At 38.9% G+C, this 13,265-nt stretch overlaps 1 protein-coding gene across 1 annotated transcript in view; it reads left to right on the plus strand.

Moving 5' to 3' along the window:
* Nucleotides 1–13,265, plus strand: part of cachd1 (cache domain containing 1) — a 102,208-nt gene that overhangs the window by 38,714 nt on the left and 50,229 nt on the right. Inside the window, exons 2-3 of the mRNA XM_089000907.1 lie at nt 3,646–3,708; nt 13,069–13,217. Coding sequence (XP_088857033.1) covers nt 3,646–3,708; nt 13,069–13,217 — 212 coding nt within the window. The remainder of the gene's footprint in view (nt 1–3,645; nt 3,709–13,068; nt 13,218–13,265) is intronic.

Below are 13,265 nucleotides of genomic sequence, written 5' to 3' on the forward strand. Positions count from 1 at the left end.
TTATTGTGAAACACTTGGAACACCGTGAAAACTATAAAGGACATTGATATGACAACATTACAATAAATTCGACAAAACATTCAGTCAATAAGGAAATTAATAACGTACCGTGTGCACCTTATTAACCGAAAGTAGATAAACGTTGACGTAGACTTTCAACTGTCGTTCTCTATCTAGCAGTTGCTCGGCTTCTGTCTCTCTCTAGCAGCAGTCTTGTTCCATCTGTCTCGCCTTACTCGCTTTTATCGAAACACATGACACGGAAGCGGAAGTGATAATGACAAAACATTATAAATAGAGCATCAAAGACGATTTTAAGAAAAACACACATACAAAGGTTCGCGTAGAAATGTTAAACACTTTTACAGAACAACAAGTCCAAATAAATTATATTTTGTTGTCATGGCAACCAATGACAAGATACCCGCCAGTTACACGTACTGTGGCATTTTAAAAGTGCGCAGCGGAAGGGAGACGACGGCGTACACATACAAGCTCCGGCTTTCGTTCACGTGCACCGACTCGGCTGAGCTCGAAGCGTACTCTAGCTGCACGCTCCTGTTTAGTAGTTAAATAACAATTACCTTACTGCTTTTTAAAAAATATTTATTTTCATAACAAGTCTTCCTTGGTTTAGCATTCACACATTGTTTTAGTATGCATTTTTATAAACATAAAAAAGTCTTGAAGAGCGAAGCCCCACCCAGCCCGACCCGACCTGAACGCAATGATTGACATTTTGAGCCCGACCTGACCCGAAATTCCAGTCGGGCTCGGGCTGGGGCTCGGGCTGAATATCTTACCTCTAAGGCAAAGGAAAAGGGTTGAAAATAGTGAGTGACGGTGTATCTGGCCTATACAAATGAGTTTTTATATGAGTGGGTCCACATTCCGGGTTCACTCTGCAAAGTACATAGCACGAGGACGAAGCTCACATCCATTTCGTTGGGCCCCACCAAAGCGATAGACCCATTGTACCATTTTGTGTGATCACAAAAAAAGGATTGATTACTGATTAAACGACCTTTGGGACAAGATTATTGCGCTTGAACCAAATCCAAAAGAATGTGGCTGAGAAAATACTCAGTTATGTACTTGTCATCACCCTAGAGCCATTTTAGTAGTCGCCTTCTTATCCTTATTTTCATTGTCGCCATGGTTCATATATGGATCTGACGAGACAGTTTGCTTTTTGGACTATATTTCGGATTCTAAACAAGAATAAAATAATCACTCAAAAGGAAAAGAATCCCTTGCTGGAGTTCATGGTATCCTAGCTTCTCAGAGGCGGGCATCAGAGAGGAGAGACCCAATTAAAAATAATGCATCTTGAAGGACTGGTTTCTTTCCTTGGTTCACCTCCTTGTAATAAAACATAAACCCCATATTTGGCCCACCAGAATGAGTGAAGCAAGGGAAATGACATTTATATTGTGCAGTTGGAGTTGCTATTTAAATGGAGAATTTCATTTAAATAGCACATAATAACCTCATCTGTGGTTAGATTAACTCCTCGGTGGAGGGATTTAAGAGCTGGCCTACTGAGAAAAAAAGACGGCCCTGTTATCACTTGAGAATAGTTTGAACAAAGCAATATATTTGGAGCTATTGTCTCACGAGGCCATCTTGAATATCACTTCCTTTTAATCAGAATTTTATTCTTAGAAATGTAACGTGTGAATTGATCGTTACAACCTTTTTCCTATTTGATATTCGCATTGCTTGTTATTTGAGACATATATAAACAGTAATATTTGAAGTGTCTTTTTGACCCTATTATGCAGACCTTAGTAAAATCATGCCTTCTTCATTGTACATGGTTCAGTCTTAAATATCTGCAGTGTTTTTGCACTGTATTTCTGAATGGCTGTGGACAATTTGGTGTTTGATTGTGGGTCAAGGGAGACCACCGGCCCACAGTGACCTAGGCAACTTCAGCCCTCTCAGGTTTATGAGGCGAGCATTCCTCCCTGGCTACACGATAGCTGTGAAAACCACGACGTAGCTCCAACAACAAACACTGGGGTAACCAGAGGGAATAAATGGTGACTCAACAGCAAGAGTTCCTTTCTTGGTTCAGTTTTTTTTTAATCTTGATTGTGTTTGCTTGGTCTGGATTATTTGACATTTGAAAATCCCCTGTACCTCTGCCCTTTTTAAAAAAATATACATCCAGTCAAGGATGCACAAGAACAATACACTGTTTAGAAATACATTAAACATGGGAAATGTTTGGTTCAAATCCTGATGTTTTTTTAATCTTGACACACTTTCCCACAAGATCTGGTCGAAGCATTGCTTGAAATTCAACTGAGGTTCGTAAAAATCATCTGGAATGGCACCATTTGACATCTGTGGGTTGTGAGTTGTTTTTAACTTGGAGGTGAGAACGTTCATGGCCAATGATAACAATCTAAAAGGAAGTTTGGGGGGGCGGGGGACCCCTCCCTGTGGCCCCACTGATTGTTCCTACATTCCTGACTAACGACTGGCCTATTACCCCCACTGCCCCCGGTATCACCTCATCAGCATAACGACCCTCATCAGCATTGCGAAAGTTGCCTAACCTGTTTTGCCTAAGCAGGCTATTGTATGAGCGATCCAAATTGAACCTCACCCCACCAGAGAGAGTAGGGACCTATCATAGCTGTGTCCGGCGCCACCATGTCTGGACATTAGGGATATATAAATGGGGCCGATACGACCAGTCAGACTTTAGTTCGCTGACGAAGCCTCTTGGATAGGAGGCGAAACGTCCGAAACCTTCACTTTTGTACAGATGACGGCTGAAGAAACCTTCTCATCGACTGCTGCCCCGACATAAATATTAGTGCTGGCTGTCAGAATTGTATAGTATGTGTGTGCGTATGCGCAAGTGCATTAGGGCTGCCAAGATTATTCAACGAGTCATAATAATATGTCTGATCAAAATCTCCAACTATTTAATAATTGTTGTCATCAATGAAAAAGTTTGTGATGCTTTTTCTCTCAAAACTGCCTAGTCTCCCGCTGGCTACAGTCGTGATAATCTGGGTTATCTGTGATGGAAATGGACGATCTATGCCTAAATAGTGAAATGGCTATCCCCCGTTAGCAAAACAACCGAGCCTGTAAATTCGGCCACATGTTCAGAAAAATATTGAGAAATTTGATGTGAGACAACATGAAAGTGAGGTAAAAGAATGAGCATCTGAAAAGGAAGCACATTGTGGCTGATTCAATATTTGTCAGAGTGACAGTTGCTTGGCAAGTTAACTGCTAATATTTTCATTCGCTTCAGCCCCAGTTTGGTGTTTGACAGAATCTTTGAACATCATTTTATATGTTGCCTTTAGTTACAATGTTCAAAAGAATAAGTTCCTTTGCATTTTTGTTTTTTTTCCACTCTGCATACCTCATTTTGATTTTGTGAATCAGTACTTTAAAATTTTACAAGTGACGCAATGCAAAATGTGTTGTACTATGCTCTCAGCTGCCCCCTGGTTGCATGTGAGAGTGTAAATAAATGTTAAATCAACATAAACGGAAAAAAAAACAATCCAAGTGATAATCTGACATCATTTTATTTTAGAGAATACACGTAAATAATCATAGAAGTCGGCTCATATCTTGAACTAACTTTCTTCTCGATCTGTATCTCTGCAGAGGATTTTCAACTCGTTTGTGTACACCGAGAAGACATCAAACGGGGAGACAGAAGTCCAGCAGGTGAGCAACAGAGGCCCTTCTGCTTTCAACTCTGTCAAATCAATGAATTTGCTTTGGTGTTTATGGTTTTGCCGAGGTAGTTTATTTCAAAAGAAACACACACGCACACACACACGCACACACACGCACACACACGTATTGACATTATATGAAAGGCATTTCAACAGTCAGTTGCGTCGACCTTCAATAAACGTTTGAATGTACAGTAAAGTCTCGTTATATCGATATTCTAGGGAGTCCGAAAAATATCGATATAACCGGGACCATCGATATATCCGACCCTGCGCGCATGTAATTTTCTCAGTGCGTGCATAGAAATAGTATCGCAATAAGCGGGACTATCGATATAACCGATATCGATATAACGAGACATTACTGTATTCATATGTTTTTGGTCATCCTCCAAATTGTCCATGATGAAAAACACATCATTCTCCAAATCAAATAAGAATGGTTTCTTGGTACAAATTAAAGTGAAATGTTAGTTTCCTTCAAAAATAAGTTATGTGCTTTACCATGGCCTATGTGGTTACTCTGCCAGAAGTATAGTATTTTTGGACATATGATTAAATGAACCCGGTTCTACTATACCCTGTGCTTACTACTAATTATCTGTATCTACAAAATTATACACTATTTCCTCCAATAATGTATCAACACTGAACCAAAGTTATCTAATGTCTGTACGGTCAGACCTGCACGAAGGTGAGGCTCAGGCCTCATATTAGATTAGCAAAAAATTCTGACTGACTAGATTCCTATATACATCATGGTTTTTCGGTTAACAGGTTCATCCCAAATGCTGCTTCAGGGTTCATCAAATAAGTTTGAGGGATCGAACAAGTTTGAGGAGTTTGGTTAATTATGTTATCACTTAATGCAGATTTCTTGAGCATTTCGATTTGATTCAATGAGGTCCAGCTGTTGCTTTTGTCATGTTTATTAATATTAACCAATCTGTAAAAGCTCTTCCAAGGCCAAAGAATAGTTGTAGTCAAAGAAACAAAAAAGTCATCACCAATGTCAAAATAATATATTCATTTACATCTGGTGTATTCTTATATACAAAGTAAGACGATTGATACGATTCAACGATGCAATAATGATTTATGGATATAAACATTTAATTTATTTTTTCATTTCAAAATCAATTTTCAAATTCACGGCTGTTTTAGCAACTCTCTCAGTGCTTATGAGTTCATAGTATTCATGATTTCAGTCACGTTTATTGAGTGTGTTGCGGCACAACAGGCCTGTTTTTGGGGATGTGGAAATGAGCGCATGCAGCCGATGTTCACACAGGTGCAAAGACTTTGATGTTGCTGGAAACATCCACTTTAAAATTGTCTTCGGAAAATGTTGGTTTACAGTGTGTAAACAAGCATAGGTTCATTTCTCGTTTGCTGGGTAAATTAAATTGTTTTCTTACACTGCCCATCTTCACTTCCTGGCCATAAATCTGTTTGAAGTCGGAACTTGCTAACTTTGATGTCGTCTCGCTCATAGTTGCCTTGTCTTCAGATGGGCAATGGGACCGTGCGCTTGAGCCAAAATGAGGTTCAATTATAAGTGGACGTGTGAAAAAATAGTCACACGGACAATCCCTTAACAACTCCAACAGTTTTTTTTTTCCTGGAAAAGCACATTTGGGTTGATATGCAGACATGTGCCACCGCTTGGCTTTTGGGTCTCTGCCTTTAAGAGTTTGATTTGCTTAATTGACATGCATTGCTGGGTGCAACTGTTCTTTTCAAATAAATTATTATTATTATTATTATTATTATTATTATTATTATTATTATTAATAATAGTCCAATAGTCCAAGATGACGCCCGAGTAGGCAACCGTCAGCAAGTGTGCTCATGAGCCTTGCTTTTTTTTGTCTTGTTTTGTGTTTTTGTCACTTTGTGTTGTTGTGCGTCGTGTGGAATGGATACGGATTATTTTTCAGCATTTTTGACCACGACATTCATCAAGGAGGAGACTGTGCTGAGCATGCCTCTTCGGCAGCATGAATATGCCAGTACTGTTTTTAATTGGGAAGAATGTCGATGACATTCGACTGTCAGCGCTGGACAGCTTTGGGGCCATTGTGATTTTTTTTTGCGCCTGTAATGGGCAGCATCTTCACAGCCCTGCTTTGTTCAGCGGAAAGGTCGGTGCTGTTGGACAGTCTGCGGCTGGATGGATGCATGGCTTGAGCAGCCCGCGATAAGAAGAAAGGAGCGTCAGCGCAGAGCGCCGATGTGCATGTGGAATTGTTGTGGCTTGGAATTGAAGCGGATTTATGTGGGACAGGAGATGTGGGACAATCTCTTTTCGTCAACGAATGCAACAGCTGCGTGTTTGCTTTCAACATTTAGCTTGTCGTCGATGTGCACATTCCACCATGATGTCCCTGATCCACTGGGGGAAAGACACATTGATCCTCTCCTCTTTCATCTAGAACTGCTTCATGTAACAAAGAGGGTACAGAAAGTGCTTAAGAATGACTGACTCTGTGTCTTTGTGTTGTCATATTATTTGTTATTTAGTTTTTTTTTCTTTTGACTTCAAGACAACGCCGCGAGAGTGGCTGTCTTTCCAGCAGCTCATGTATTTTGTTTTTCTACTTTCATTCCTTTCATTACTTTGCTGCTGTGAAAAGTTTCTCCACTGCGAGACTAATAAAGGCAAATCCAATCCAATACTACTACTACTACTACTACTAATAATAATAATAATAATAATAATAATAATAATACATTTAATTTACAAGTGCCTTTCAAAACTCTCAAGGTCACTTTACAGTCACAGGATACATTTTGCTGTGGGTGAGCATCGGCAGCCACAGGCGCCAGCGGTCCTTTCAGCCCGGAAGTAACTCAAATAGATAGAAAGTTAGTGAGCTAGACAACAGATAGCTAATAACTAGCTAGCTAGATAGCCAGCCAGCTAGCTATGTCACTATATAGCTAAGAGATAGCTAGCTAGATGGCTGACAAGTATCTATTGTTCATATGTTTGGTATCCTAGGGACAGGAAGCCATAAATCCATAACTGAAGCATCACTTCAATGAGTAATTAAATTGTTTTTGAATTAATTATAGTTAATAGAATGAAAGTTGCAATGTGGAATAAAATATGTAGAATGAGCATTTTTAACGGCTCCAAAGTCCCCACCACACATTTATTCTGTGAACCCGCAAAAAAAACAAAAAAAAAAAACAATTAGTGACTAAAGTATATGGCATCTACTGCCCACACTACTTGCCTGCTGAATAAATATCCATAGGTCTTTTTCAGTCGTTATTTTAGGGCAAGTCATACAGTTTGAAGACTGATGTTGATTTGGAGAACCCTTTGGAATCACGGCATTTATGAGTTTATTGGTTGGTATACAAGGCATGAAGTTGTTAGCCAATCGAATAACAGTTTACAGAATCGCAAAAGAAGTGAACCAATCAGATTCAACCTTTTAACAGGCTGTCATTTTGAGAAATCTTGTTAAACACATGGAAATCAATATTTGGAAAATGGGAGGAAACCAAACACATACACATAAAACTTCGCTTGTGTGTATGTAATAGTCAATCGTGCTAGCTCAGTGTTAACATCTGAGCACTCATTTCCCCCATTCTTGTGCATGTCAGGTCTGGTGCTTCGGAGCACCCGTCCGTCTCCAGTGACAGCCACACAGTTGTTTATGTGCTTAAGTGTGTATTTAGCAGCACTATCGAAGGCAGCAACGACAGGTTGTTTACATCTTTATGTTACTTCCGGGTTGAGTGACCCCGCAGATAAAATATACTGTGACTGTAAAGTGTCCTTGAGAGTTTTTAAAGGCGCTTATTATTATTATTATTATTATCGATGGTTTGCGCGTGTATTCAAGCTGTTGCGGGGCACGATGGGCACGGTCATGTTGCCCTGCAACAGCTGTTGGCCTTTGAACACACGGACCTAACTATTTCGCACAGGGGTAGTGCTGACACATACAGCATCCATATAAATGCTGCGTGGGCTGCACTAGCATTAAACTTTCACGTCAAGGCAGGAGCGTCAAACGAGCATCCTGTGGCCCGCATTTGGCTCGCAGGGTGTAAGTTTGATACACTGACTGAATGACAGTCATATGTGAAGATGAGTATGCATTTCAAACAAAAATGAAATAAACTATTAAAGTTAAAATAGAGTATACTATTTTTTAGGAGTCATATAAAATCATTACAGATATAATAGATCAAATATTTATTTAAAACCAAACTCGATCAAAACCCGATTTGAATGTGAGTCGTAACGCAAATATACACAATTTCTGCTTGTTGTTTTCTCCCATCAAGAAAACACTTGACATTCATGTCACTTAAAGGACAACCACCATCACTTTTTTGTTTCCTAACTGACATCAGAAAAACGTTTTATAGCATCTAAAATATCCAAAACACGCAGTATGATATTTTTAGTCAAATGCAAAACACCAATAAAAATGACTTAAAGTGTCCAAAATCTGCAAAAAAAAATGAACCCGGAAGTGGCCAGTTTCATAAGGTCCCTCCCCCTTTCGCGGTGTCACCCCAAGACGTCTTGCCTTGCTGGAGAATCAAAACAATGATTCAAATAGTTCTGAAGAGGAAAGCATACATGTTTGCAATCGATTAAAGAATTTATTCTGTGCCATTTTGAGGCAATGGGGGGGAAATGTAGCACCAAAAAAGAGGCAGAAAATGGCGACAAAGCTCCGTGTAAGGAATTTCCACAGGCTGATTAATTCCTTACACGGAGCTTTGTCGCCCTCTTCTGCCTCTTTTTGGTGCAACATAAAGTTTTCAGACCAAATAAGTACAGCAAAATGCATTGACGTGATGGAAGGACTGCTACAATGTGTCCTTTTTTCGGTCAGGGGCGTTCCTTCAGTGATGTAGGGTCAGGACTCGTCACTAACTCAAAAACAAGACTTCCGGAATATTCAGCGTGAGTCTTAAAATGTAAAATATAGCTATATGTGGTGGAATCTTTGTAAAATACGCTCAGTAGAAGTCATTTGAAGCCATTTTCCAAATGATGGGCACAACTTGTCCGGAGACGTCGGTTGTCCTTTAAGGAATAAAGCAGTGAGTTTCGTCCTCGTTATAAATTTGTTTTTTTTGTGCTCGTTGTTTACTTCTCTGCGTGGATAGGTATTTTGGGCTAGTTGTGCTAACGACCTTATAGTCACATGTATTTCTGTCTGACACACATGATTTTTGCCATATCCAGAAAATACCACAGAAATGTAGGGGAAAGGGGAAAAATTATTTACATTTCAAGTACAGAAATTATACTCACTTTTGGCGAGGATGACATGCTTACAAGTATTTCCTGTCCTGCAAAGACCAAGATTCCTTGCGGATCGAGCTAGTGCCTACTTAGGACACAAATCAATGCTGCCCTTTGACAAGAGGTAATCCAATCCTGTTTACGTTGTACGTGATCCAATATTCAGGTTTAAAAAGAGCTACCACAGGGGTTTTCTTTGGGTTAAAAAACAGTAAGAGCATACATGTATTTGTGTTTTTGCGCAAGTTTATAGTGGTCTTTAAAAATGCAAACCTTGATGATATCTGGGGTTCCAAAGTATTAATGGCTTCATGTAAATGTCGTAATATCCAAATTGACCAACTTTCTAACCATCACTCCCAATACCAAAATTGTGACTTTGATAATAAACCTGCATAAAATATACACCAATACCATTCCTGAAATGTATATCATGGGAAAACCCAAGACATCAGTGAGAAGCAGTGAAATTATAGCTGAATGTCATTTAACTAGAATGTGTTTCAATAAATAAAAAAATAAAAAAAATACAACGACCGGTACTCTTGGGATACTAATTTTAATACATTTTATGAACTAAAAATTATAGAACAGTTTTTAACAATTCAGAAAAGTTGAATATCAGTCTGTTTTTATAATCCAATACCTTTTGTTATCATTTGAGCCTTCAGGCGGTCAAAGCTCTTATTTAATGTTTTACATTTGATGTCCCACATCCAGTTGAAGAATGGCTCAGTGATTTTATTTTGAAAACTGAATTCAGTTCAACGTTAGTGACACATTAAAAAAAAAGCCGCTACTGTAATAAAACACTTTTCAGAAGACATGATATAAATAAATACACATTAATCTCAATCAGGGGTGCTCAACCAAGTGTTTTTCAAGCCAGAAAAACTACTATGATCGCCTTGCAATGCTCTCATCATTTTGCTTCATGCCTGTTGTTGTTCGAATTGTACTAACAATCCCAGATAAAAACGGGCTTTTTCTGTGAACCAGTCAGATGGTGCTTTGCCATGCCATGGTATTACAGTCATGCGGTTTTTGTCATTGCCATGCTCATCCCTGAATTAATTTCAACCTTGCTCTCTAAAATAAGAGTCTGTGTCGCCACCAGCACTACTGCCAGTGGCTGTGGTGGCATGTTATTGTCTGGCAGTCGTTGAAATCTTCAGCCTTAAGAATTGACAGTGCACTCTGCTCCAGTGTGCGGCCGCAAGGGTTTTGCAATCCCAACACACTGGTCAGGTTGGTCAGGGCAAGCGGAAAGAGGACCTCTATGTTTTTAAGAGTGTGGTTAAAAGACAGAGTACAGGTCGGAATGGTGTTCTTTGTCTGTGCTCAGGCAAACTGTAACCCAAAACGGAGCTCACATGTTCAATCTTTCTGGTTTCACTTGAGCCAGGTTGTTAATTTCACTGCCATAGATATATTTAGATGTCTTTTCAGACTCCACATATTCAATTCCAAAGACTTTTTTTTTGTTTTTACAAGTGTTGGGGTAAAAAAAAGGTATGAAAATGGCTGGCACTGAATAAGTTAAGAGTGGAGTTTAATCTTCTACTAGGCTGTCCGTTCCCCCAGTTGTGCAAACACTCCCAAATTGAACACTAGCCCATTTTCCTTTTTTTCCTTCTTTTTTATAGAAGGATCATTGCCAGCATTTCGTATGCTGTAACAGTCATTGATTTTGTTAGTACAGAACATATTTTGTGTTCACTTTATTGTCTGTGGTTATGTGCACATCTCAGGAGCTATGTGTGGACCTGTGTTTGTGGTGCCGTAGAAGTAATTGTGGACTGTGCAAGAGGTTCTTTTTAAATGCCTGACAGAATTTAACAGTGGCCTGATTAGGTGGGCGGTCAGTGGATCACTCAGCCGTTTCCTGGTCCTATTGCGAATTACAGAAGTTATGCTGGCACTGGTAATTATGGGATCTGAACAAAGAGCTTTAGTTACCATGCAAGTAAGGGTTGTTTTCAATTCAATCTTCCATGCCACAGATTGAGCTCAATTGCAAGATTTGCTCCTGCATCATGTGTATTTTTCCTGTTTGTATTTTTTTGTTTCCCCAAAATTTGAAACGTATCCACTTCACAATAAAAGCTGTCCTTTTTTATGTTGTCAGTAATTCTTTTGGCAAACCGTAATAACAAATAAAACATGTTTTTATAAACAGAGCATTACCAACTTTATGTCTATATTTGTGTAAATTCAAATAAAAATAACACAAGGTCAATAAGTTTATGTTGGAGCTTGTAAAACTACCTCCTAAAGCTTTTTTTTTTTTTTTTTAATAAAAAACTAATATTTAAGGAGTTCCGGAGTAACATTATATCCTATCTTACTTATACAATGTTTTAAAGGACAACCGACATCACTTTTTTTGTTTCCTAACTGACATCAGAAAAACGTTTTATAGCATCTAAAATGCCCAAAACACGCAGTATGATATTTTTAGTCAAATGCAAAACACCAATAAAAATGACTTAAAGTGTCCAAAAACTACTTCAAATTGAACCCGGAAGTGGCCAGTTTCAGAAGGTCCCGCCCCCTTGTTCGTGGTGTAACGCCAAGACGTCTTGCCTGCTCGAGAATCAAAACAATGGCTTCAGATTCTTGTTACTCCTCCAGCTATGAATATGATTCAAATAGTTCTGAAGAGGAAAGCATACATGTTTGCAATCGATTAAATAATTTATTCCGGTCATTTTGATGCATCTTGAGAGAAATGTAGTGACAAACTCTTTAGCACTCACAGTACCCAAAAAAAAGGCAGAAGATGGCGACAAAGCTCCGTGGAAATTGTCTCCTGGGACGTTTTGTCAGCGAACATCAAATACACTGTAGAAGTCTTGGCGCAACACACAACGATTCACCATCGCGTTATTTATGCAAAATGCAATGAGGTGATGCAATGAGGTGATGCAAGGTATGTCCTTTCTCAGTTAGGGGCATTCCTTCAATGACGTAGGGTGAGGACTCGTCACCAACTCAAAAACAAGACTTCCGGAATATTCAGCGCGAGTCTTAAAACGTAAAATATAGCTATATGTGGTGGAATCTTTGTAAAATATGCTCAGTAGAAGTCATTTGAAGCGATTTTACAAATTATGGACACAACTTGTCCGGAGACGTCGGTTGTCCTTTAAGCGACATTTCATCTAACTTTAATACTCTTAATTTAATTATTTAAAGTTCATCCCTTGTACGATTAGTAGGGATAGACCGACAATTTTGACCTATCAAATTTTCAAATGAGACGAGAAGGGCCCAAGAGTGCATTTTTTTATTTCAGTCCGCTTTGCTCCAGAAACAATGTGGCCGAAACAAAATGCGATGACGCAAGTGTCCAAGCAACGGTGCTGTCAAACATGTCAAATTTAGCCCGGAGCATAAAATTCCTTGCACATTTTCAGTTTGGCAAAGAAATTTTCATTTTTGGACAGCTTTGTTTGTAAGACTAAACAACACAAAAAAATCAGTATTCATTTGTGATTATTCACAGCAATGACGTGGCATTTCCAATAGAAGCGACTTTGTGCATTTTTCCCATTATAAGGGAGATGATTTCTGAGGAAAAGTCGACTTAATGTGACACATTTTTTTAAATTATTAACTGTCTTATTGTGACAGTTCAGAGCCCGGATAAATACAGAGGATTAGTTGTATTAAGTTCATCCTGTCTACTTGATATCTAATTTAAAACTGATTATTTTCTTGCAGACAGTGTTGTTTAGGTGTTCAATTACCTGACATGTTTCAGCATATACTTCCGCCTTCATCAGAGTGTCACGGATGTTGACAGTAACACCAGCTGAAAACCAGGCGTTTATAAATGAAATGTATTATTATTATTATTATTATTATTATTATGTGTCAATATGAAATTGATGTGTGTTGGTCAAGTGTTGGCCAATACATGTACTGTATTGGTAATATTTATACATTCTCTTGTGTTTAATATAAGCAACCCTGTTCAACTCAACTCAACTCAAAAGATCCAGACTCTTTTGTTGATATTTATTGTGGTTGTAACTTCCCTATGTTCCCTTTGTTCAGCTGGCCAAGAAGATTCGGGAGAAGTTTAACCGCTACCTTGATGTGGTGAACAGGAACAAACAGGTCGTGGAGGCTTCATACACTGCCCACCTCACCTCTCCTCTCACTGCAATACAGGACTGCTGCTCCATCCCAACATCTATGATGGAGTGAGTAGCAACTGGCTTATTTCCAAATCTTACTTTCTCTTCGTTGAT

This window comes from Hippocampus bargibanti, linkage group LG07 (genome assembly GCF_051943395.1).
Source record: "Hippocampus bargibanti isolate YZ-2025 linkage group LG07, ASM5194339v1, whole genome shotgun sequence".
Classification (NCBI taxonomy): Eukaryota; Metazoa; Chordata; class Actinopteri; order Syngnathiformes; family Syngnathidae; genus Hippocampus; species Hippocampus bargibanti.